The sequence below is a fragment of the Falco biarmicus genome, chromosome 2 (assembly GCF_023638135.1).
Source record: "Falco biarmicus isolate bFalBia1 chromosome 2, bFalBia1.pri, whole genome shotgun sequence".
NCBI lineage: Eukaryota > Metazoa > Chordata > Aves > Falconiformes > Falconidae > Falco > Falco biarmicus.
The window spans coordinates 23,525,378-23,550,952 of record NC_079289.1 but is presented as its reverse complement, the minus strand read 5'-3'; the positions used below and the strand labels follow the sequence as shown (position 1 = coordinate 23,550,952).

General features: G+C 41.1%; 2 protein-coding genes across 9 annotated transcripts; one reads left to right on the top strand and one right to left on the bottom strand.

Moving 5' to 3' along the window:
- The first annotated feature begins 215 nt into the window (after positions 1-215).
- On the top strand, positions 216-13,213 carry SLC46A3 (solute carrier family 46 member 3). 5 transcript variants are annotated; one of them, XM_056327063.1, is made up of 6 exons: positions 216-332; positions 523-735; positions 5,984-6,857; positions 7,275-7,358; positions 8,744-8,900; positions 10,616-13,213. In XM_056327063.1, exons 2-6 carry the CDS (start codon positions 544-546, stop codon positions 10,701-10,703), a joined length of 1,395 nt encoding a protein of 464 aa, XP_056183038.1. In that variant the 5' UTR covers positions 216-332; positions 523-543; the 3' UTR covers positions 10,704-13,213. The 5 variants fall into 5 exon arrangements, with proteins under 5 accessions (XP_056183038.1, XP_056183039.1, XP_056183037.1 ...); XM_056327064.1 differs by lacking the exon at positions 216-332 and having other exon boundaries at positions 412-735; positions 8,825-8,900; XM_056327062.1 differs by lacking the exon at positions 216-332 and having other exon boundaries at positions 416-735.
- A 2,330-nt stretch (positions 13,214-15,543) lies between these two features.
- POMP (proteasome maturation protein) lies at positions 15,544-24,421 on the bottom strand. 4 transcript variants are annotated; one of them, XM_056327067.1, is made up of 7 exons: positions 23,828-23,995; positions 23,090-23,124; positions 22,730-22,827; positions 21,810-21,870; positions 19,646-19,747; positions 17,688-17,781; positions 15,544-16,060 (listed from the first exon to the last, which is right to left on the bottom strand). In XM_056327067.1, exons 1-7 carry the CDS (start codon positions 23,955-23,957, stop codon positions 15,993-15,995), a joined length of 588 nt encoding a protein of 195 aa, XP_056183042.1. In that variant the 5' UTR covers positions 23,958-23,995; the 3' UTR covers positions 15,544-15,992. The 4 variants fall into 4 exon arrangements, with proteins under 4 accessions (XP_056183042.1, XP_056183046.1, XP_056183044.1 ...); XM_056327071.1 differs by lacking the exons at positions 23,090-23,124; positions 23,828-23,995 and adding an exon at positions 24,299-24,421; XM_056327069.1 differs by lacking the exon at positions 19,646-19,747.
- Positions 24,422-25,575: the final 1,154 nt, after the last annotated feature.

Genomic DNA, 25,575 nt, shown 5'->3' with positions numbered 1-25,575 from the left:
AGGCCGCGGCCCCTCGTCCTGCCGAGCCCGCCGCGGCCAGCCGCCACGCCGGGGGCCTCTCCCCGGGGCCCGGCCGCCGGCTCAGGCTCGGCCCGCAGCGCCAGGCCGCGGGCCCGCCCGCCGCAGCGCCCTGCTCGCAGCCCAGAAGCAGCTGAGGGACGGCGGGGCGAGATGGCGGCGCCCGGCTTCGTTCCCCGGGGCGGCCGGGGGGGGCGGCGACGGGCCGGCGGGGGGGCGGGGGGACGCGCCTGGGTGAGGGACGCGGCTGTCCCCGCCGTCCCGCCTCTCGGTGTCACGCACAGCAGGCACTGCGTGACCTGCGCCGGCGGCCGGTGCGGGGCGGAGGGGAGCGGCGGCGGGGCACGGCTCCCCTCGGCGGGGCACGGCTCCCCTCGGCGGGCAGCGGGCGGGGGCACGGCCGGGCCGGGCGGGCAGGGGCTGCTGGCAGCCGCGGGGGGGGCGCCGGCCGGGTGCCTGCCTTCCGCGCAGTGAGTAAATTGCGTTTCGTTCTCCGCTCCGCAGGGTTAAACCCTCAGCCCAGACATGAGGAAGGTTTTGTGCGTGGAGCCCGTCATTTTCGTCTACATATTTGCGTCTTCCTTGACGAGCCCGCTGGTGCAGCAGTTCATCTACCGGCGGCTGTGGGAGGACGAGTACAACTCCACCTTCGTAAGCGACAGCAATGCCAGTTACTGCGAACAGAATAAAAGTAGCCCGACATACATCAAGGAGAAGGTAAGAGGGGGACAATAACGACAGCTGCAAGTAAAGGTGCTGCCCAGAGCCACTGTCGCGGGGTGACACCCTTTCCCCTAACCTTACCTAACCTTTTGTACAGGGGACAGCGGCACTTCGGTGGCCCCGCTGTCACTGCGCTGTCGCGCTGCTCTGGCGTAGCGTGGTGGGTGCTTGGTAGTGCTTGAAGGACAAAGATCTGGCTCCCAGGAGGATGCCGAGATAAATTCCTGTTTAAGCAGGAGCTGAAAATCACCCTGGAGGGTTGGGCCCAAATTTCCCTTGACATGACATTACAGCGGGGACATTACAGCGAGCAGGGCTGAAGGTTTGTGCCTTCAGTTGTGAAGTGAGGTTTGTGCCTGTGGTTGTGAGCCCCTGGTGGGCTTTGCAGCTTCCAGTGTTCATTGTAACGGTGTAAAGTTGAGCAAACATCCCATAGGAATAAGATGTGGTTTAGAATACACTTGTTTCAGAGAAATTACAAGAATGAGGAATGGGGAGAACTGAAATTAAAAAAATATGTAATTTTGAAACACGAAAAAAAATTAACCGAGCTTTGCACAATCAAATATAACTGATGGTTCGCCATTCAGAGTGCTAGTCAGCCTTGTTGAACTACAAAGGTGTCAAGATGACAGCATCCTATGGTCAATTACGTTTTTAGCACTTTTTCATTGTTGGGCATGCTGGATAGCTGGGCATTGATCGGAACCTCTTTGGTTGCATTTCCAGTGCAGTTTTAATGCTACACTTAAGCAGAGCTGACTATGGGCTCCCAGCAGAATAGATGATCATACTGCATTTTCCTTTCTCCACCCATGTGTTGCATCTCACAGGCTTTCAGTTACAGGTTACGGTTTGGATTTGCTCAGGGCACTTGATTCAACAGAAAGCTCATCTCTTCTTTTGAGTTTGTTGCTTTTTGAGTGGCGGTGTTTTTCTGAGGCAAGTGCACTGCTCTGACACACCCTGTGGCCACAGGATTGCTGTATCTAACATGGGGATGGTGGAGGGAACACATTTCCAGAAGAGCTGCAAGAGAATCATCCTTGGCAACAACAACTGGTAGTTAGATTGGATTAAGTGGAACATGAAACTGCTGTAGAGTCAGAAAAGTAGATGACTTGGACTGTAAATTACACAGAAGGTGGAGTTACAGGAATAGTCAGCTGGTGTTCCGCTACGCTACTGAAAAGGTGGCACTTGAAATTTTTGCTCACATCCCAGATTTGAGTCTCTGATGTGCTGTGTATGCACAAGACTGAACACCTGAGCTTATCTGTCTCATCTGTCATATATATTTATATATACATTGTGTATATGTAAACCCAAAATTTTTTACTGGTATGTGCTTCCATTGAAGATGATCAAAGAAACAGTTTGGGATCTTTAGTGTGGAGTAGGTTCTCTGTCATGTGACAGAAGCTGGTCTTAGAAAAAATGTGAAAGTAAAAAGGTCAATGGAATTGTAGTCCAGCGTGCCTTTTGGGCTGACCCACCAGCTGAGGAAGGTAATGTATGCCACCCATTGGAATTGATTTGGAACTAAAAAACAATTATTGTCTGAGTAATGCTTGTGTGTTACTCCTCCAAAGTGTTTTCTGGAGTATTTTCTCCCTGTTTGGTGCTCTGTGTGGGCATTTTGGTATAAGAAAGGAGCAACTCTTTTAAGAAAACCATACATGGTGCATACAGTTCTAACTGCAGAGCGCATCAAGAAGCTTACATTTCAGAAACATTTCTGGACTTTGCATCTGCTAGAAACCCCCCAGATTAAACCTGATTTTCAAATTGCAATCACCTGTGGTTCAGGACACAAGACTTCATTTTTGCAAAACATTGAAGCAGAGTGTTTAATTTCAGCTGAAGTTTGGGTAGCGTCTCTGGTTGATGTGGTGGTGAATTCACTTATGACAGGGCTTTTGGTATAAGGGTTCCAAAGTGTAATTAACCTGATATTTGAGAACATGAATCCTTCAAGACAGTAGTTAAGTGGCCAACATAACTCCTTTGTTTCCCTTTCCTGCCAAATTTCCATTCCGTCCATTTCAATGATTGCCAGCAAGGCATGAGCATTTGGACAATTACGCTCTTGTCTGGATGTCTTGCCTGCATTTTGATACCACGCTTGTTACCATAGTACAAGAATGGTAAATGCTCAAAACACGCGTTTGTTTTAGCAGAACCCAGTCTCTGGGCTGAGTAATAGTCTTGTGTATGGGCCAAAGAGTAGATCCAGTAACTCGGGTCGCAAGCCCTTTCTTGATGATATGTGAAATAGGTGTTCTGGGTTTTTCAAGACCAGCCTAACTGACTTAGGTTTACACATTCTGTAAATTTTGCTGTCAGGAGTGTTCCCTAGAGGCCCTGTTTGGCATTACCTTTTAGAACACCTCCCTTAATGGTTAATTTAGTGGAAGTCTTCTTTTCTGAGAATGGAGACACTTTACACTAATCTCACCTATTTCAGAGGAAAATGTAAAAGGAAATTGAAAATAAAAATTAGTTCAAAATGGATAGTCTTTGCAGCCTTTATATTAATTGTTTCTTACAATTTGAAGGAAATTATTCATTTTATAATAAAATTAGTCCAAAGTTTGAATATTTACTTGAATACAAGCTGAAGCATTCCAATCGCTGACTTGGATAATCCTCCCTTTTTTTTTTAAGCTCAGAAAGAGCTGTATTTTTAATCATTAAACATTATTCATCATCCAGTTTATTTATTTTCCAATCTGTGCATTCTCCTTTGCTACTCAGTGATTTTTTCTAATTTTATGAGCCTGTCAGTTTATCACATGCTGTACATTGCTCAGCCTCAGGCACTACACTTCTCTTTTAATTTAATCCTTATATGTGATTTGCTTCTTCGGTCTTTTAATTTTGAAATCTGTAATTTTAAGAACTGTTTCTGTCCACCATGAGCATTTTTTCAAAGTAGAGTGAATTTGCAGGTTAAAAAACCTTTCTCTTAAATCTTCGTAGTTCCATTGATTATTTAGTAGTTAATATGATTATAAAGCAGCTAAGGGTTTGACTTATTATTTTCTGTATTCCTTTGCATTGACTTTATAAAAATATAAAGTAGGCAGTCAAGTGCCTTACACTCTAGATGGAGTTTTCCTGTACGTCTGTCTGTCTTCTTGTCAGTAGACAAGAAGTCATTTATGTCAGCAAGGTTATGGTCATTTGTAGTATCTGGATGTGAGCCATATTCTTTATGTTGCACGACTGCTTCCAAAACAATGAAAGCCAGGTCTTTGCTGTTTTATTCCTTCAGATTTACACTTCATTGTGGTTTGGCAATATTTGTATTGTATGGTTAATGTGGATTGAGATGATATATAATAACATCTGGTTTTATTTCTGATGTATTAGCATTTGTTTGATGCTCATGTCTTTGAACATGATGATCCTAGTAAAGAAGCATTGCCTCCAACTAGATGGAATTTTCTTTGTCAGCAGGGGAGGAGTTAAAGATGAGAATATAATTTTTCATGTCATCTTGTTCAACTTTTCGTGTTTTTGACCCTTCCAGGGTGACAACAGTGCTGGCCGGTGGACAGGGCATCATAAATCCTAGGGTAGTCAGGCACCATAAGGGAAAAGAGTAAAAGACTCCAGGGTGCTGCGGATCTTGAGGGCCTTCCCTGAGGGCCTTCCTTGAGGGCCTCAGGATCAGTTCTGTTTTCCTCTTGCAATAAAACCTGTTATCTTGTAAACAAAGGAAGAGGTTGAACTTGAAACTCACGGTCTTTGCCTGTAAATATAAATAAGCATTCAGCAGCTTTTAAAATTGCCCAGAGTACATTCCTGGAAATTCTAGGGTTTTTTCATCTTTTGGATGCTACTCCATGAGGATTATGTTAGAGGAAACACCTGAAGTGTGGAATATAGATGGCTTGAATACAGGCAGAGAATGGCTTGGGAAGACTTAGACGGCTGTACCTGCTACTGATTGAAGAGTGCAGCCCCTGCCCAAGTCAGTGTGATACCTCAGAAAACTTCAAGAGACCTTTCACAGTGACTTTACTCTCTGCATCTGAAAGTTTACCTTACAGAGTGTAAAGGGTTTGTGCGAATGAAGTTACTGCCTTTCCCCTGCTGCTCTTCTGTCTGATCAGGCGGTTGTCTTTGCAAGGGCTATTGCGGCTGCTGTCTGTCCAGCCTGCATCTGTGCATTAAAAGCAAGATCTGAATTAACTTGCTGAGCATCATTTAGAAGTTGGCTTCATAACAAGATAATTTTTTTAATTAACTTTTCTTCTGTTCTTTTTTCTGCAGCCATTCATGTTCTGTTATTTGATTGTTTTTCAGCTAAATTTGATTTTTATACTTGTGTTAAAAAGAACTTGGAATTTTTCCCCATAATGGGTATTTACAGTTTATTGTCAAAGTGTTAGCTGCTGTTCCTTATGTGAATACCTGCTGTAGCGTGTCTAGAGAGACATCACTGATTGGGACAGTTTCTGAACCCAGAGCTTTGCAGTGTTTTAAAAATTAGTTAATTTATATATCTATGAGTCGGTATAATTTTTAATGCTGTGTTTCACATTGTGGTTGCTGTTGTTATTCTTAGCATTGTATACTGGGATGTCAGAGCAAATGCTGATGCATTTACTTGCACAATGTGCTAGTCAGTGAATTGTTTCTTGTAATCCTCGCAGTAGGATTATTTGGAGGAAAAATATCTGCTGTGAGTAGGGAGCATGGGGCGTTTTCCTCAATCAAAGACTTACTGATTTCTGAAAGATTAAAATAGGCCCCCTGTCTTTCTGTTGTAGCCTGTACTGAAGGAAATACTTACAGTGTAAACACCAGCTCTTGTAAATGCATGTTCAAAGGGATTGTTCTCTTGTCTCCATTGAAACTTCCCTGTTAAGAGTGCTATAAGACTGTATCTTAAGAAGTAAGTTCTGGCTAAAAATGTAACAAGGGATGTTTGAGATATACTGAAGGTACAATCACAAAAGTGGGAATCTTTGAACATGCAATTCCTTTGTGTTAGTGATTACTGTAATATAATGTTTTTATAAACATACAGTAATGTACTGTATTTTGTTACAGCATAATATGTCATATAATCTTACAAAATTATGTGTTATTTTGTATGTATGTTTTATAGTCTATAAACGTGTGCTGAGCTATTCATTATACTGCATGCTAATCATTGTGTGATACTATTATAGACATTTTTTTTCAATGTATTGTAGTGTTTACAATTATTTTTGTTTTCTCTTTGCAGGAAGTTCAAGAAAAAGCCTCTGTTTTTAATATGCAGTTGGACTTAACTGGGGCAGTTCCCAGCCTTATAGTTGCCTTTGTCATTGTAGCTAATGGGGATCGCCAGGGACGCAAGAGGTCTTTAGTTTTACCATCAATGGGAGCTATGATTGCTAATATTTGCCTCACTGTAATATCCTATTTTTCCTTGTCACTTTCTATCCTGTTTGCGGTTGCATTTGTTACTGGACTGTTTGGGAGTATAGCAACTTTCCTTGGGGGAGGCTTTGCTTTTATAGCAGATGTGTGTCATGATGAGAAGCAGAAAACAACGCGAATAGCTGTGGTGGATTTGATTTTTGGAGTTGTATCTGGACTGGCAGGACTGTTATCTGGCTACTTTCTAAGGGGAATAGGCTTTACATGGACATTTGTGACAGCATCTCTGCTTCATGTTGTTAATATTATCTATATTATATTTTTCCTGGAAGATACAGTAGGTGTATCTGAATTGCAGCATGAGGCACCAGCATCCTGTAAAGAACTTTTTAGAGAGACATTTTCTGGAGTGTACATGCTTTTTAAAACTGCCCCTTATAAAAAGCGTATTTTAATAATTGTGTTACTTTTTACATTTATGACATATTTGTTTACTATGTTTGGTGGGAGTTCACTTTTTACACTCTATGAACTGGACGAGCCACTCTGCTGGAATGAAGTGTACATTGGATATGGAGCAGCTGCGTTCACTTCTGTCTCTCTGACCAGTTTTTTAGGAGTTTACTTACTTTCTAAATGTCTCAAAGACATATATATTGTCTTTATTGGGATATTTTCTTACATTGGAGGAATGGTCATGGCTGCCTTTGCCAAAACTACCCTGCTCATGTTTTTAGGTGAGTTGAGAATCAGTTGTTTCATGGTCAACAATATATATGACAATACTGCTGTGTGCAGTTGGTAGATGCTGGATGTACCATATTGAAAGGGTCATAGAGAGGTAAAATACAGAAGGTTGGTCAGGCTGATTTAGGGTTTAATTAAAAGATTAAGCGTGTGGAGAGAGAATGGAATTACTTGCTTATGATATATTTTAGTGCCATACAGGTATATTTGATTTATTAATTTCTCTGTGCTCTATCTAAAAACAGATAATCGTGTCTCCGTGCACTTCTAGTTTGACTTTTCTATTGCCTTTTATTATTTGGGGAACTGAGCATTCAAAAGCATATGACTAATTCATTTGCAATGTATTTGTAAAATCTTGGATTTTTATTACTTCACTGTCTCATGACTGATTCATTGCTTTACAGTAAGAGTGCCATCTTTGCTCTGCTTTATGCCTGTTCCTGTTCTCCGATCCATGCTATCAAAAGTGGTTCTCACTGGTGAACAGGGTGAGTAGAATTTGTTCTTAAACAATGCATTAATACAATATTTCAGAACAGAGATGCAGCAAGATTACCTTTAAACGAACAGATATGTATTGGTATTTTAAGACTGCTTTTCTTTCAAGTTCTGTATAATATGACCCTGTGTCATGATATTAATGGCTTTTAATTCTGAATTTAATATAAACAGTATTGTGTTTAAAAACTATTGCAAGTTTCAACCTTCAAAGGAGATACTGCTCTAAAAATAAAGACCATGGGGAACATGAAGTAGAGGAATGCTCAATTTTTATACCAACGTGATTTCACAAGTGTTTCTACATTCACAAGATTTTGACGTGGCAGAGAAAGATACATTTCTGTTATCAAGTCATTGTCACACTTAATAATTTATAAAGGTAAGCGGTAGGTGGTCAACCTTCAAAGCACTTGAAAACAATTGGACTTTGATCCTGAGCTATGTACCCAGCTTCACAGGTGCCTATGGCTACTTAAACATGTCTCAAAAGATGTAATATATTACTTCTCTAAGTCCTTTCCTTATGGAACACAGAAAAAGGCATGTCAGGCCTCAAAATGTGGCTCTAGTATTCCGTATTTTGCTTTTGGGGAGCATACACTTTCTAGAAGTATTCTCCTGAGTTGTTTGGCTTTATTTTCTAAGAAATCTTATCTTTTTACACTAAACCGAAGATATCTTTGTACTTAACTATGCTAACATACACCTCTGTTTTTGCAGTTTCTGGGCATTCTTCAGGGTTTTGGCTACTTCAGTAGTTTGGTGCAGGAATCGCGTTGGCTCTTGCCATAGTTTTCTGCTTACCTGTTGTGATTTTTTTTATGGTACTGTGAATATGAATGCAGCTTTGGAAAATGTGTTCAACATGACACTGATGTGATAGACTGCCACCCCAATGGGTAGTTCAGTGCAAAAAATGTTGTTTCTTTCCTTTCAAAAATGAGGAGATGGTTAAGTGCTGAACCAGCAGTCTTTGTTGGATCACAGCCTTTTCCGTATATAAGCATGAAGATCAGTGAAAGAAGAAACAAGAAAGGGAAGAGTGAAAACTGAGAGGAGAATTGGAATGGTTAGTGAGCATGAACAGTTTGAACTTCATGTGGTATGGTGGCAGAATAGTATCAAAGAAAAATAGTTCCCATCAGCAAAATGGTTTTGTTGTTTTGTTTTTCATTTAAAAACCAAGTCTTTTGTAGGAGTCCCCACAGAATACATTTCCGTAGCAAAGACATACGATACTCAGATGCTTGTTACTTGCGTACTTGCTGAAGTACTGTAAATCTTTCAAAACAAGTATAAAAACTTTAACTATTTGGAAGTGGCTTTTGTTTTGTTTAGTTTTGTTTGTAATTCATCCATTTGTTTTTGGCAGGTGCTGTGTTTGCTTGTATTGCCTGTTTAGAAGTTGTGACCGGCACTGTTTCACTTTCAGTTTTTAATATTCTCTATGCAGCTACGGTTGCATGGTTTTCAGGCTTCAGCTTCCTCCTATCGGCAGGCCTTTGTGTAATTCCGCTGGCTGCCCTATGGTAAGTATGGATCAAGAGGGTGCTTCTGACTGCTTTTGCTGGTAATTTCTGTTTTGATGTGAGTTGAAACTGAACGGTTTAGTGCAGTAGTTCTCAAACTTCAGTGTTTTCTAGTGTGCTCTAGTAGCTCTGGTCTCACACTTTTGCTCTCTTCAGCACCTATCCCCTGCACCTTTGCTGGAGATTTCCCATCATCGGTCCCATTCTGGCCCTGATCCAGCTATCTGCCCTCAGCTCCGTGATGTGAACTTGTCACCTAACTCCCCCAAACTGAAATCTGCCCCGAATGTGCTACTAGTGGGATACACCATACCCCTGACTGCATGTGTGTGCTTTCCCTTGGTTTGGGACCTTTACATCGTCTTTCTTACAGGAGAGCCTTTCACAAAGAACAAAAGTAACAGATCACTTGAAAGGCATGAGTTTAACTTTGCAGTATCGGAGCTCTTCTAATTGGTAATGAGGGTTATAAACATGCCCCAGTGAACTCAGTGGAAAGCTATCTGTTCTGGTCCTTGGTCATGGGTACCTGGTGACCCAGAGCTATTAAAATCCATAAAAGATCTGCACTAACTTTTAAGGCCAATATGAATAAACCTCTAGACATGTTTAAAAATATACCTCTATAGTATTTGCATCTAATGGTATCTAGTGACCATCTAGTAATGCTGACAGCAAAATATCATTATTCATGAGTATTCACAAAAGCAAAGTTCACTTTACCTTATTTCCAGTAGAAAAGATGTCTTTTTAGGATGCTGGAACATAGTTCTGAACGACAGAAGGATCACTTTTCATTAGATAGATTTATATTCAGGAGAGAAAAAGCTACTTTTAAGAGGGTAGTACTCTTGCTGGAGACTTGTATCTCTTTTCCTAATGCTTAGATTTTACCTCAGTCACCTTTCATCTCTACATCAGCTGCATTTTAAGTTTTAAATGGGCAGTGATAACACTGTAGATTTCAAACACTTGACATAATTTCAAGTCTCTGCCTGCCCCACTACAGTGTTTTACACAGTCTATTCAGAGAAGCTGCACTAATAGTAACTTAAGACAAAGGTAGTGGTGGGTCTCAGACCTGAGCAAATTGAAGGGGCCTTGTGTGTGAGTGGAGAATGCTTTTCAGTAAAGTAACAAAAAATGGAGGAATTCAGTTATATTAACAAAGGCCCAGTAAATACTTATGAAGTAGTATTTTTAGTTTCGTTCAGTGCTGTATGGCAGAGAAAATTCATTAAGAAAGCACTCTTTCTGTGCAAAAAGTAACAGATATTTACCATCAGTCCATCCTGCAATCAGGACTGTAGTCCACCATCACCATAAATTTTTGTAAGTTATTTTGCTTTTCCTTCTGTCATCACTGTCTCAGATATCCCACCCTTTGAGTAACGTCTCTTTAAAACCCTTTTTTGAGTGTCCTGCAGTGTTACTGTTTGAGAGCAGAAAGGATAGTTGTTCCAGTCTGTGATAAATCAGGCAAGTAGTTTCATACTTAGCAAACACAGCAGTAATATTGCCTAACTTGCACTGCTACTGCTTTTGTTTACTAAGATACGTCGGCAGCTTTGCGTCAACAGCTTTGTGCCACCAGCTTTGTGCCACACAAGATGGCTGTAACGGAGCTATCGAGTGTGTGTGGTGGTGCTGAATCAGCATGCTATACGGAACTGTCTAGCTCAGCTAAAGATATCTGTCTTATCTGTGTCTTACAGCTGGCTTCTGTGCACAAGCTGGAATGGGGAGGACTTGGCTCTGCTTGTACCTGAAGAAGTGTCCAGCATAGAGAGCACTGATAGTTGAACAAAGGCTCCACCTACCTGGGTTTTCTCATCGGACATGCAGTGGCAGAGACCATTCACTATGTCGTACAGAGACCATAGAGATAACACAACAGTTGCAGATACAATCTCTAAGCGGCCCTGCAGCCGTAAGCACTAAATTGGTAGCACTCTTTTTAGCACCTGAAATAAAGATAGCTCTTAACTATGCAAATAGGCTGGCCATGGAGATTTTAATGCTGCTTTCAGCATGAAGAAAAAAATGAGGTAGGATGAAACTCTCCAATTGCCTTTTTTCAAGTTTGAGAATGTCAGCTGTGGATTGTGATACATCCTGTATCTTTCTAAGTGGGGCAACAGAGATAAGCTTGTCATTAACTCAGAGGGTGAAGCTAGTGGAGGTCATGCCAGCTGAGGATGCAGTCCGCTGTGTACATCTTAAAAGGCCTGCCTTAATGGTAAAGACCCCAAACCTAAAACTGCTAAATAAAAGGTAGTTTTTTCAGAAGGCTCCCAAACTGGAGGCAGTACTTGAACCTGCTGTAAGCAGACTTACTGCTCTGCAGTTACTAGAGAGCGTTTAATGTATGATATGTAGACCCTGTCTGTGACTTAGCTCTTAAAATGGGTTGTCGCACAGAACTGGCATACTTAGAAAATTTCCAGCTTGCCAAGTGTGAAGTTAAGCCGGCAGTTTGCAGAGGCCATACTGCACATTTATTTTTATCATTTTCCATATATTAGGGACTGGATACAGACACCTCTATTTTTTGTCCCACAGTTATTTCTTGTTTTCTAGTTAAGTTGGCTATACTTAGCTTAAATGTTTCTTCTAGTGAAAGGCTGTAATAGCATTTCTTTTCAGTGGATCTTTCATTATTTTTTTAACAACCCTGAAATGAGGTGACCAAATCTGAATCGTGGATCTAATTGTCTTGCAATGAATGCAGCATAACTGATGAGTACCTGAACAGCATTTCTTATCTTCAAAGCACTTTATAAATGCTATTAAGATCCTCCTTCCATAACAGATATTATCCTCTCTGTTAGAGAGAGAGAAATTAAGAGAGGACAATGACTTACGCGGGGCCACGGTGCAAACTGGTGAGACTGCCAAACCTAGGAATCAGTTTCTGCATTGACTCTTCACCTTTTTGCTTGCTATCTTTAAGTAGGAGTTACCCAGAGCATTAGCTTCTGCGAACCGCAGCACAGCAGAAGTGTAAATGTAACACCATGCTAATTCAAGGCGAGTTTGACAGCCAGTACTGTTCTGATTCCTGAAAATACAAGTAGGTTGTATGACTCTCTTCCACCAAAACAGATTAGGTAGAGACATCAAAATAATATGAAGTAGTTGATATTTGCAGGATAATCCATGAAAGCAGCTGTAATGTGGGAACTGACTTCACCTGCACACAGCATAGGATAAAAATGAAGAGACATAGCATATGCTGTATAATGATCGGCTTACAGCCATTAATATCCATCCCATTAACAGAGTACTTCTGCAGAACCTCTCCATCGTACTCCACCGAAAAATATAAGTACCACATCATGATGATACTGTTGTAGATCATTTTTGTTTGAGTGACAGCATTGTTTCCAAGCTATGTATCGTGATCACAGAGAAGTTTGGAAGACAGTTCAAATAAGTTAAAGGGGAGTTTACCCTATCCAGGAGACCACTACCCACCCATCACTGGTGAAAACGGTACCATTTATCCAGGACAGGGGGAAGGAATATTTACACAGCTAACAGCTCTTACACTTCTGTCCTGAACTACCAAGGCTGATATTGGCAATTAAAGATCATTAACTTTTCCTAGCTAGTTTAGATGCTAGCTAGTAACTAAAACTGTTTACCTCGCTTCCACGGAGGTGCCCAAGTCGCTGCCAACTTGCTGGAGAAGCAAGCTGCGTTTTACAATAATCAATGGGTCCAAAACATAATAAGTACTTGTAGAGAGATTAAGAAAACACTGATGTAAAGGATTTCAGCACAAAGATTACATTGTCTTCCTGGCCTCTTCATTACACAGTTATGTAAGGCTTTATGGAATTAACTATTTCACACAAAAGTGCCTGGAAAAAGTAAAGCAAATGAAGAAGGGGTGTGTGCCTTCACTTCCTCTTCTTCAATGCACACCTCTGCTCGCACTCGGAAGGTAGCAACAAAGCAAGCCAGTTCCGCAGTGGCATTGTGTCAGTCCAAAAATGAGGACAAGCACGTACACTTCAGGAATGGCTTTGTTATGGTTTGATTTTGCTGTACAAAGTGTGTGCTGTTTGCAAAGTATTTCTGGTAGACACAGGATTTAGAACGGGCTGTAAGTTCAGGTCAAAACACACGAAGGGTATGAACTGTGTTTTTTAAGTGCCTAGCACAGTGCAAGCTAATGAAACCAGGCACTAATGAGCTTCAGATTATTAAATCAAAATCTTCCAAGTTTGTAATAGTTGCTCTATTTGTATGTAAGTGCACATTATTTTGACAGACATTAATAATGAAGTTTGGTTTTTTAAACTCTATGTTGTATTTGTCGTTTTTGCTTTGTTTTTTGACAAACAGCTAATGGGATGACTGGTGGAGGAATGTTTAGGTAGACAGAAACAGCAGCACTGTGGTATGATCTTTTTTGTGTGGTCATAAAACCAACAGCAGTGCAGGAAGATGGGCTTTTTGCCTCCTCCTTGCGCCTGGGGAGAAGAAAAGGTACCGCCCAAAACATCAGCACCAAGAGCCAGTGGGGAATTGCAGAGCAGGGAGAGCACTGCTGCCAGCACGGGACTCGGCTCGTACCTGTCACAGCAGCGGATCTGCAGGCACCTTCCTCCCCTTCCCAGATCGGGTCCAAGGCAAGACCAAGGCTGGGTTTGTCCCAGCTCCAATTACCAGCAGACCCTGCTTGGCACGCCTCTGTGGATTGCTGCTTGCAGCACCTGCTTCACAGAACGAAGCTTGTATGGAATAGGAAGAAAGCCAGTCCCCAGCCAACCCACTGCACACCAGCAAGTGTAACCCTTCCTTTTTCATCTCAAATGCTCTTTGCCTCGGTCCCGTTTGACTCCCGTGACTTTATGAATAGCATAAATTCTTGCACAGGCCTCTTATGTACACCATTTGCTTTCCAGCCTTACAGGCATAACCGTCCAACTTCCTTATTCTGAATATGGCTTGATACCACCCAAGATTTTAATAAAGTATACTAATTGCTGAACAAAACCACCTAGAAATTACGCCCCACCTCCTAAGCTGTATTCGGTCTTCACTGCACTGAGAATTACTTAACGTAGTTTTGCTCAAATGCAATAGCATCCATCTTTCAGCCAACATCAGGAAAGGCCAACTAGCTAGATACACCAAGGTGTGCAGCTATAAGGTACCAGTAACTGTGTACTACTATGAGATGGCTCTCTTTTCTGGAACAGTACTGGTAGGAAAGCCTACAAATCCATGTCCGTACCTTAATTTGCCCCAGGCATGGCAAGGTAATCCCTCAGCCTTTCTGGCCAGAGCCTACAGCAGTACAAAGCCTACTGAACCCCAAGCTTGCTTTATGCAGAGCTAACAAGAAAATTGTCAGTTATAAAAAGCAGCTAAATCTGGTATTTAGTAAAGTATATCAGCTCACAGAAAGACCAGGACAGCTATGGAAAACAAACCGGTGAGTAGGTCTACACTTCCATATTCAATTTATTGGTCCCTTGTTTTAACCTCACTGAGGCAAAACACACAAATGAAACTGCTTGCATTCCAAAGCACAAGCCTCTAATCTCTGCAACTCTCAATTGAAAGACAATTTTAGAAGCTCCACTTCTTAAATGAAACAAGTTTAAATATATAAATATAAAACCACCAGTAAAGTGTCTTATACTGTGCCATCTCTATGTTTTTAATTTGTTGTGATGTTTTGCAGTAGATGCACATAAATGCACTGTGAAGTTTCCAGGATTGGAGCTGGCGGCTTTGGCCCACACTGATAGGGAATTCGTGGCAGCTTTAAGCACACGAGCTGCTTGGGATTGTGAAGAGGTTTATAGTGTTTGTGCAGAAACATTGCCAAGTACACTTAGTTCAACCAAGTTATTAAAATCTGAATAAAGACAGTTCGTGTCTTGAAACAGTATTTCTAAGCTCCCCACATATGACAAGAGATGGTATTTTTTTAACCACAGGTGGCTTTTTTCTCCTAATAGACCATATGATATTATCTGCCTTGCAGGATTTATATATGAGAAAAGCACATGACAGCAGAAAATAGTTGTTACAACCCTAAATTTAGTAACACCCCACACACTTAAGCACACAAACAACCTTGCAGTGGCCTACTCCTTTAAGAGGTGTATTTAGGTATAGGTCTCTTACTCTTCCTTAAGATCTGACTTTGGTAAACCCACAAAGTTTCTCTATTTGTCATCTAGTATCACTGTATCTTCATGTTCTCACTGCAGCAGCTTTATTAGGTACTGTAATAATTAGTCACTGCACTCTTTCTTGATCTCCGACTACTAGAATACCTATATCTGAGTGCTCTTTTGGCTTATGTTCCCAAATGGATTTTAAAACACCTCTTTAAACCAAATGGAAATTGCTTCTACCTTCAGAAACCAGAATGTCTTCTCAGGGACAGAGATTAAAAAATCCAGACCTTTACTTTCCTTCTTACAGTGATACTTCCAATTCTACACAAAAGCTTAATAGCTCACTCATGAACAACTGTCAATGGGGGGGTTAAAGTGTACGTAGCAGGATTCCATTGGCAGTGCAGATGTTAAAGATACTTCAGGAAAAAGGAACAACCCTTTGTTGTAGGTGAGAGATTCTTGATTTACGATTAAATATATTTTGGAACGCAACAGCATTTATAGCAAACTTTTATTCAATAGTTTAAAAAGTGTATGGAAATTTTCATGAACAAAGATTTACTCAATGGAAAATACCTTCTTTTCCCCCTTAAAAAGTTGTGCAAGAACATCCATTAAAGGCATTTACCTACAGTAATCAGTTTTAAAATGCATGGGTACTTTTGGATTTTTTGGATACATATACACCATTTCCATAGTTAAGAAGCTATTGTCCTGAGCAGTGTATGAAAAGACATGGTTTAAACTACCTAGTTACAAAACATTTACACAATTGACAACAAGCACAAAACAATTATAGACTTTAAACATTTAATGTGCCTTTTCATCAAGGAAGGCAAATGATAACTGTAGGACTGCTTAACACTGTGAGTGTCAATTTAGTATCACATATTTAGATCTGCAGTACAAAGACACGCACAAAACACTTGTGTGGAGTACATTGTTAAAATAAACCAAGCTTGTATTCCATCATCATATGTGGTTCTCCCATAACTTCACTCTGTGAAGGATCTGCAAAAACCAAATTGATAGCATGAGGCTTTTACCAGGCTAAAGACCAAGTATATTTATGAACATGACCATGTATTTTTTCATTCTAATGCTTAGTGCAACAGCTTGTGGACTGTTTTGGGTTTTTTTTATAGTGTTGCACAATGCAGGTCTAACTCATAAGCCTCCCTCCAAAGCAGTAATCAGAAAACAAATACATCTATAGTAGAACAGTGTTTCATAAGGACCCACACACACTTCAAGTAAAACCAACCAATTCTACATAATAGTCTCCTATAGGCTGAGTGTCAAGGCTGATTGTCAAGGCTGATTGAATTTTGCGTTTAAGAAAACTCAAGTCTGACTGAAGCTTTTCCCCACAGGCACCCCACATCTCTTTCCAATGCAACTTCTCTGCACAATAGCTGGGCTCATACTCCTTCATTCTGTTAGTTGGGACACACTCATGGTTTCTCTTCTCCACCTAACCACCCAGTTTCACAGAAATTCTGTGCCCTTAAATATCTGAGATCTCCTCCATTGTATGGGGTACGGTAGTTAGCCACCAAAGGTTATCAAGAAATGTGCAGAGGGCACAAGAGATACCAATGCTGACGGTACAAACTTCATTTCCATAAAAAAAATAAATCAATGCCAGAAAAAAAGATTGTGACTGCACTTCAGAAGAAATACACCTTTCTTTATGGGTGTATCAGAGTGTTTTCCTTCCATAAATACAGCGTATTAATGCCAGATTCCTCCACAGACACCAAAACTATCTAATCCAGCCCCAGCTGATAAATAGAACCTTATCAGAAACACTTCTGGCTCGCTCACTCCTCAGCACTCCGTATGTGACAGATTGTGAGCAATGGTAAATAACTAAATTCCTATCAATTATGTTTGACCTTGCTCTACCCTTGAATCACAATAACCTAAGATTCCTTCCCTTACTCCCTGTAAATCCATCCCAGAAAATAATCTCAGATTTACCTCATGCCTCTAGATTCCCACTTACCCCTCCATTATTTCCACCTTCCTGTCTCCCTGGCTCTTTCCATTCTCCAGTCCCACCGCAAAATACCCTCTGCCTCCTTCCACATCCTTAACTACCAGGTACAAAGAAATCATTTCTTTAAACTACTCTTCCAGGTTTATTCCATTCCACACATACCAGCTGTCAGTCAGTAGCCCACCACACAACTGCAAACTGTGGAGTTAATTTGAGGGAGCCTTCCCCTTGCCACATCTCTGGTTCATTAGTTTAGTACCTCTCTTCTAGCCTTTATTTTTAATAAATTTGTAAAAACTTTGGATCTTTGTAACTTCCACCTGTCAAAATCTGCATAAGTAGTTCAAAAGTTTCTGGGGAAACATGAATACAATCTAAGTGCACAATATTCTATTCCTTTAGAAACCCAGCCTACAAGCAAATACAGTCTTTAATATTTCAGAGTAATTTTCACACAACTAGCAGCTGAACCACACTTATTTCTCCTTCCCACAGTACTTCTTTGCCTTTAGGAGTTCATTTTTTTCTTTGTATTTTGTGCATTTAATTCTCCTATTCCATAGAGGCAAAGAACTTCTCAGTTCCCAAATTTTACTTTGAAATGTTTCCGTAACATTCAAAACAGAATGTACTTACCATTAAGGATATCCTCAAAACCAATGGATTCATCATTTCCCCTCAGAGTATCCAGTGCTATGTTTGAGCTGTAAAGAAATGGGAGACGCTGGACCTGTAAAAAGACAAGAGTTCAAGACTGCAAGTCTGAAATTGAGGGCATTTATATTTGGATTTTTCAGCTGAAGTGACAGAGAAAAGCAACAGGCAAAGTCACTGCTTCCTTAAAAAACAACAACGCAGCAAGAGAACTACTGGCACACACATAACAAAACCTACCTAACACCACTATCTTCTGTGGTTTACCTCCCTGTTTGGCAAAGATCAGCCTTCCACTAGATTTGTAGCTTTGACTGCACTGTAGATACTACAGCAAATAAAAGTTTCAAAAAATGTAGGGTTTTTTTCTTCTCCTCTTTCCCACAAAAAGCTGGGGAAGCTCACTGCAACAAACATCTACACCCCGAGGTCAGTATTGGGTGACTGACATACTGCAGTGTTTGGAAACCACATGCTAAGTTTGCTGCATCTCTGATCTAAGTCAGGAATATAAGTGAAGGAGCTATATTGATTTTCACATCTAATCAATTATTTTGCTGATCCCCACCAACTTAAGCTTCAAGTCAACTCCCAGTTACTTTCATTTTTCTGTACCCTTCACCCACAGTATTATTAAAAAAAATAAAAGAGGTACACACAGCATTCAGATCCTAAACATTCTGAGAATGGCCTATCTGTACTTACAATTGCATTCACTGCTAGTAGTGATACTTCAGTTATACCATGAATGTATTTTACAACTATAAAATTATTTTTGTGTGTAACGAGATAGCTACATGATACATCAGAGATTTCCATAATCACTACTGGTATCATTGCCCGAAGTTCAAATAAACTATTGCAGTAAATATTTCAGAAAAGTGAAATAAAGCCACAAGAGAACTTGTGTTGCCTAACATGAAGCTGGGAGTGAAAAACCTTCCAGTCCTGTATTTCCCCCACACATCCCCCAAGAATACCTGCAGAGAATACACTAGCAGAATATCCTCACCTGACTCATTTGCTGCCATGTGCTAACATAAGTTAGGAAAAATATTTTTCCTCACAAGACAGCACAGCTGAGATCAACAGATGTTTTCATACATCCTGACTTGCACACCTTCAGGACCAGTGATTTCTGCCAAGTTTAATGCACCTCACTGTGCTTCAGTAGCACCTGATCCACTGGAAGGGAATATAAAATTGCTCTAACTCACTTGGAAAAACAACTCCTAATAGTTGTCAAACTATTGTTTGTCAATATAGTTGTCAAACAAACAAAAAAAAAGTTTAATGGGACCAATGAGTTTTCTGTATCTCCCAAGAGACAAAGTCAGCGTCCCTCCAGTTATACCCTCCATCCTAGGAGATCAAAAGGAAAAGGAGACAGTCAGCTTCCCAATTAAGAGTTAAAACCTTTGAACCTAACTCCCTGTAGACCTCCCTGATCTTACAAGAAAGGCTGCAGAACAAAGTACATAGCAAATTCCCTGCTTCAGGTTTCCTCTTTAGGTTACCTCTAAATCCACTCCCAAATCACTACCTGCTTCAGACCTAAGTCTCTTCCCCACACATGCAGGGATTCCTTCCCACAAAGGTCATACATTCCAGAGGAGAGTATTAATTCTAGGAGTTAACACTCAATTCCTCCTTTTCTCTAAAGGCTTAGAGGAAGCTAGTCCACAGAAAAGCTAGAGCAGTTAGAACTTCACCAAGTAATCAATAAAAGAAGAGCAGCCAAAAGGCTTTAGCATATTGATTGTTCTGGAAACTATTAACTGCAGTGTTTGGTTAGTTGGTTTTAATGAAAGCAGCCCAGTAGAACTTCTTTTGGAAACATAAGGTATTTCAACAAAGAAAGATGTCTCTCAAAGCATGTTCTGAGATAAAACATTTTTTTCAAGTGATTTAAGTTATACCTGTTGGATAAAAATGCCTACCTGTTTCACTGCTCGGAGCTCCATCTGCAGCTTTAAAGGTGCATGGAGTCCTTGAATGTTTCTCAACGTGGCAAAGTTTGTTTTATCTTGATTTAACTGGAACTATCACAAACAACATTGATTTTTATTTTAGAAAAAGGTACTTTCAAGTATAGCCATAGAAGAGATCTGTGGCATCCTACTTCAACACACATTAATTTTTTATGTAAAAATTCAGTGATACCATCATATGTGTCTCAAATGTATACTAAAGAAAGTCATGCAGTAATATTTGTTTTATGAAACTGAAATTGCTTTTGGCTGGGTTTTATTGCAAATCAATAAGTAGCAATTTTATTTTGTTATTTCTGACAATCGGGACATGTACCACCACCAAGTGGTGTAGTTTTGCACTACTTTACATTACTACAATATCGTCAGCACAAACTCAAGCCAAGTCTGGTTTAAACTGACCATTGTCAGCCATCAAAGACTCTACTTGAGAATGCTTGAAATATTTTTTTCATCAAGTAGGAAGACAGAGCACCACATATACTCCATACGACTCTGAAAAGCAAAAGAAAGCTCATCATTTACCAGCTGCTCTAAAACTGAACAGCAAGACAAAGAAAATTTAGTAGAGGGTTCTTTTAATGAAAAAGTGCTGGCTCATGAACACTGATGTATACAAAAGTAACTTAGGCTTAATGTTAAACTTAAGCTTGAGTAATCCAGTCTCAAAGTTGGCTTTTATAGTTAGTGACTGCATGCCTGTAATTTTGACACAATACAGTATCGTAAAGTAAAACAAAAAATACAAAACTTTATTTTAAAACCTGTACTTAATCTGCATAACAAAAGCTTACCAGTACAACAATATCATCCCATTTATGTGAAGGGATCTCAAAAATCAACAGGAAAATACAAGTCAAAGGCATAATGTGCATTTTCTTCATAACAACCTATACAGAATCTCTTCAGAAGTTAGCAGAAAATATTGTTTATGTCTCACCCAAAACTTACAATTCTGGTCACATCATTTTTTCCATTTCTTTTACCTTATAAAGGTGGGGGTCCTTATCTGGGTAGCAGAAATATTTGGTTTCTACTAGTGCTACCTGAATAACCTACCATTTATGGCAGTAAAAACAACCATAACTTTCCTGGGCCAGGAAAGTCTTTTCCTATTCAAATGTACATGAAAATAATTCTTAAGATAAACTTACAAAAAAACTAACCAAACAATAGGTGGAAAAAACAATTTAAAAGTTTCACAAGGTAATTCTTAGGGGATTACCTTGTGTATTTTCATTATTTCTGTGAATTTTTTTCTCTCTAGCATGTAATCTTTTAAATATGCAGGTTTTATACAGCAAGAAGAATTAAAAACTAAGCTATAGCAGCCAGTTGTAAAAACAGTAAATCGATCAACAAAGAGCTTGGAAACATTCATAAATAAGCTCGTTAAGTTGGTGTCACATTACATTCAGACCTTCTCATGCTGATTAGTTTAGTAATTTGGAACATTCTATCCAAATACTGCATTTGCCTCAGGACATTTTATTACATCAGATGATCTGTGCTAACAAAGTGGGCACCAGAGGTAAGTTCAATCATCTACTTCACCAAGGCTGTCAGTCTCGTCTCCCTTTACCTTCAACCTATGATCCACAGACCACTTAAGTGGTCCACAAGTGATGACTATCCCGGACAAGATTGCATACGTTTACAACAAACTGTATGTATTAAATTTCTAAATGGGATCAAGTAATTTAATGAAAAATATTTATGCATTCACAGACTGAAAACAAAGAATATGGTAAACCTACAGACAAAATGGGAGGAACAGCCTTCCAGAAGTGACAGGTGTGCCTCCATCTAATTACAGAGTCTGCATACACAACTAGCTTAATAACTTTTAGATGACTAAACCTTAGTATGTGTATCGCTACTTGAAAGCCCACTCACATACTTGCAGAGAGTCACAAATGGGAGGTTAACATTAAACACATTTGCCAACAATGTTATTTAACTAAAACGTTACCGTTATTAAACATCTTTAATCTGTTAAAGTCAAGACCCTGTTCATTACTTGTTACTACAAAAAGCAGACCAGGTAACCACTTCGTTAATTTAAAACATAACAGCTAAGAGTGAAGACAGCTAAATTTGATGCTACACTTACATTTTTTTCTGACAGCTCCAGTGGGTGGGTGGGCAACAATTCATTTTTCACACTAGTAAAGCTAGAAATACAAGTTAGAAAAATGGAACTTCAAATTAATCAGGTTACCGTTTTTTAAGCTGCATTCCAAAACTAATCTCAGATACAAACATCAACGCAGAGACACACAACTATGAAAAAAAAAAAGCAGCTTAATACTGAAGCAGTGAATAAGACCTAACCACTGCACTACCAGAATAAAAAGAATTTAAATTTCAGGCATCCTTTTCAATGTCTGACAAAACAAAATGTCAGTTTTTCTTCCTTGACCCTCTTCAGAAATAGAAAAAAATATTAATAAATTAAAACACCATAGATATAATTGTGGCCCAGCTACCTGGTATCTGATTTTAGAAGTCTCCAAGCTTTTGCAACTGAATATTGTATATACAAAAACGAGGGGGGGGGGAAGGTATTACCTGCATTTTAAACTCTGTGAACTTTTAGATTCATTATCCAAAACATGCATGCAATTTTGCACTCATGTAAAATGGCAAAACTGAAACCCATTATTTTTATTATATTAACTTTACTTTTTGTACCAATGCTGAAATTCATCATTTCCCACAGTGCTATGGCACACTCAATTTACATGTATATTAAAACTAGCATAGAGTTTAGTTATTAATACTTTTCTATCTCTTTTCTAAAGAGCCATATCACACAGGTAAAAGTCCACTAATGTCATCTACCTCTTCAAGTGACACTTCACAGAAAATTCATGCTTGAAAGACAATACAATTAAATACATGCACTTTAGGCTTTAGCAATACAATTGCCACCAACCTTCTTTAAAGGCAACATTTAACACATACTTTCTTCCTATATCTGAAGTTCAACATTGGCTACGGCACAATTCAACAAGCACAAGTAAAGCATACCCTCTACGCAGAAGATCAGGGCCTTCAAGTAGTCCTGAGGCTGAGAATTCAGTGATGGGGATAACATCCTTCAGCAGAGAAGCAGCGCCTCTGGAATTCTGGAATAAAAAAAAAAAGGGAGGCTTACTTGAACAGAAGCAGACCCCTTCTGTATGGGCCATTAGGCCAGACAAATGAAACAAATGCTCAAAGGCTCCTTAAACTGCTCACATACAAACCCTAGACTTTATAGAGTCTCATTGAAAAAAAACAAACCAAAACAATCAAAACAAACCCCCCACTGAATCAGAATTCTTTCAGAGTCTTGTAACAGTCACAGGTACTGGTAATGCATTTCTTGGATCTGGCTGAAACACTTAAATTTGCAATTCCTCCTTGTTCATTCCCGTCCTGGGCTGCAGGGATGGAAAAGGAAGATGGCAGGTCATGCTCAGCTGACAGGACAGAAAGGAACATGATTGAGCATTCCTTCATTTACTTCAAACACAATCAAGTAAAATCAAATCAATTTTATCCATAGTTTAAGGCTAGCATAAAGAGGACAAGGTGTATTCAAGCGGCCTACTATGCCAGTTAAATGAAAGAGCAAGGGAAAAACAGTAACTTAGCAGAAGACCAGAAAAAACACCTCCACAGACTAAGTAAAGCCATCTTAACTCAGACCACTGAATTCATGCTACTGTGCCTGATTTTATTGAAGTGATTTTAGTTTACACAAATTGTTCCAATAGGCCAATGTAAAATAAATTCTGGAAGGTGACAGTGATGAGCTGTTCAGTGGAGGAGTTTCCTCCAGCAGCACTGTCAGAGACAACAGAAAATTCATGCTTACAGTTAAGGTCCTTTGTATTAATGTGTTAACTGTCCATAACTTAACAGCTATTAGAAAACCCCAAAATACCTGTTATTATGTACATATAAAACACCTACTAACTAATGTGTTCAACACTAACCAGACCTTTCTAAGATGGCTGTAAGTGAAAACATTAAAGAGGTGCATTACTTGGAAGATGTGACAAGAGGGAAGATCAAAGTGAAGTCAAAGGTAAGGAAAAAAACCACAAAATACTCCCGAAAAGTAACACTTTCAAGCCACACCAGTGCCCATGCCATCTTCGGTGGTCACACCACTGCTGTCCGCCACAGAGGACCAAGGCACGACCTCCTCCCGCCGCGCTGGCTGCGGCACCGAGAGACTGGGGGCTACCGGGGGTCTCAGCCTCCCCATCCCACCCCACTCCCAGAGCAAGGGCTTTACTCACAACCACACACCCCTCAGGCCGCCTCGGCCTAGAGCGCTCACGAACGCCTGGCAGAGACCAGCCGGCACTGGGCCGGACAAGGGACACCGGGCCCCCGGGGCGGGCGGGCGGGCGCCCCCCATGGCCACACCAGACCCCATGACTCAGCATGGCCCCAGCATCCCTCACCCAACGGCCGCCACTCCCGAGGGGCCACCAGCCAGGCGGGGGAGGAAGGTGGGGGGTCAGACAGACGGGCCCACCCGTCCCGTTCCAGCCCCGGCGCAAGAGCTACCCCCACCCAAGCCCACCGCAGGCCCGCACTCACCATCTTGAGCCCTCACGCACGGCCGCTTCCGGCCCCCCGCCGCCTCACTTCCGCCCCGCCCCCGGCGCGCTGCGTCAGACGCAAGGAGGGAACAGCGCCCCCTCGGCGGCAGGCCTGGCGGGGCCTGGCGGGGGCGGGGCCTGGCGGGGGCGGGGCCACGGCTGCCCTGAAGGGCGCGGTGGGCAGTAGCAGCGTCGCGTTGGGGTTTCTGTGCCCTGCCTGGGGTCCTGGTCCGGCTCGTCTGCTGCTGGGGCCGCCGCCTGCGCAGCAACCGCCGTGTTCCTACATGCTGGCCAAAGCTACCTGTCTCGGCAGTGCCCTGCCCCCGGTGGGAGCCGCAGCGGGCCGGGTGTCGGGTGGGGGCAGCTTCTCCAGGCTCCACCCGCCCCCTCCCAGTGGGCTGTGGGCGGCAGAGAGCGGCGAGCTCGGGTGACCCTAGCGGCGCCGCTGGGCTGAGAGGGGGTGGTGAGGATGTCAGGGCTTGGCGTGCTGGGCCTGCCACGGAGCCCACCGGGGACCTCAGGCGGCCCCCGGGGCCCCGAGCTGTCGGTGGCCAACGGGGATGGGCCTGCAGCACGTTAAATGTTTGCAAACAAGTTTTGGGAGTGGTGGATAAATCCTGTGTTGGTGGGCAAGTGTCAACAACCACCGTAGCGGTGTGGTGACAGAATTAATACTAGCTTGCACTTACAGAATGCTGAAAGGCTTTCTGAGAATCATGAGAAAGTTTTCCACAGTTTTTGATATGTAGCTCCAGCTGTGTGGCTGGCATACCTGTTTTACATATCTCCTCTGACCTGTAGCTCATCCAACTCTTCAAGATTTTGCCCCAGATTGCCCTGGTGCTATGAATTTAATTTGGCAATTAAACACCCCAGCTTGTGCAAAAAGCAATATTAAAATGGGAATTTTATGCATGTTTTAATGGCACATGTTTGGAAAATACATAAAAAGATTCATATGCTTCAAACTGTTTTCCTCTTTCTTGAGCAACATCAATTCACCACTTAAAAAAAAAAATGTTCTCAACCAAAGTTCTGGCCCTTTGTATTCACATCTTGGGCTTAAAGCAAAGACTTCAAAAGCATGAGAATGGAGGACTGGGGGGTTTAAATCATTTTTAGGAAAACGGGTACCACAAAGGTTTCTCTGATCTTATAATGGGTACTGGGTTATTGTGGTGCTGGATCCATTATTATAGAATAGATGTGAATACAAAAAACAAATCCAGTTCCTGTTTAACTGCAGCTTACAGAAAAAGCTAGGTTTGTCACTAA

What these genes read in the sequence shown, in the direction of transcription:
- SLC46A3 (XM_056327063.1), top strand. Translation starts at nt 544, where the DNA reads ATGAGGAAGGTTTTGTGCGTGGAGCCCGTCATTTTCGTCTACATATTT. An exon ending in GGTTCTCACTGGTGAACAGG is followed by an intron (nt 7,359 to 8,743) that starts GTGAGTAGAATT and finishes TGTTTTTGGCAG; the next exon opens with GTGCTGTGTTTGCTTGTATT. An exon ending in ATTCCGCTGGCTGCCCTATG is followed by an intron (nt 8,901 to 10,615) that starts GTAAGTATGGAT and finishes TGTGTCTTACAG; the next exon opens with CTGGCTTCTGTGCACAAGCT.
- POMP (XM_056327067.1), bottom strand. Translation starts at nt 23,957, where the DNA reads ATGGGGAGGCTGAGACCCCCGGTAGCCCCCAGTCTCTCGGTGCCGCAG. An exon ending in TGGAGCTGTCAGAAAAAAAT is followed by an intron (nt 19,748 to 21,809) that starts GTAAGTGTAGCA and finishes TGTTTGTGATAG; the next exon opens with TTCCAGTTAAATCAAGATAA. An exon ending in AGCTCCGAGCAGTGAAACAG is followed by an intron (nt 17,782 to 19,645) that starts GTAGGCATTTTT and finishes GTCTTTTTACAG; the next exon opens with GTCCAGCGTCTCCCATTTCT.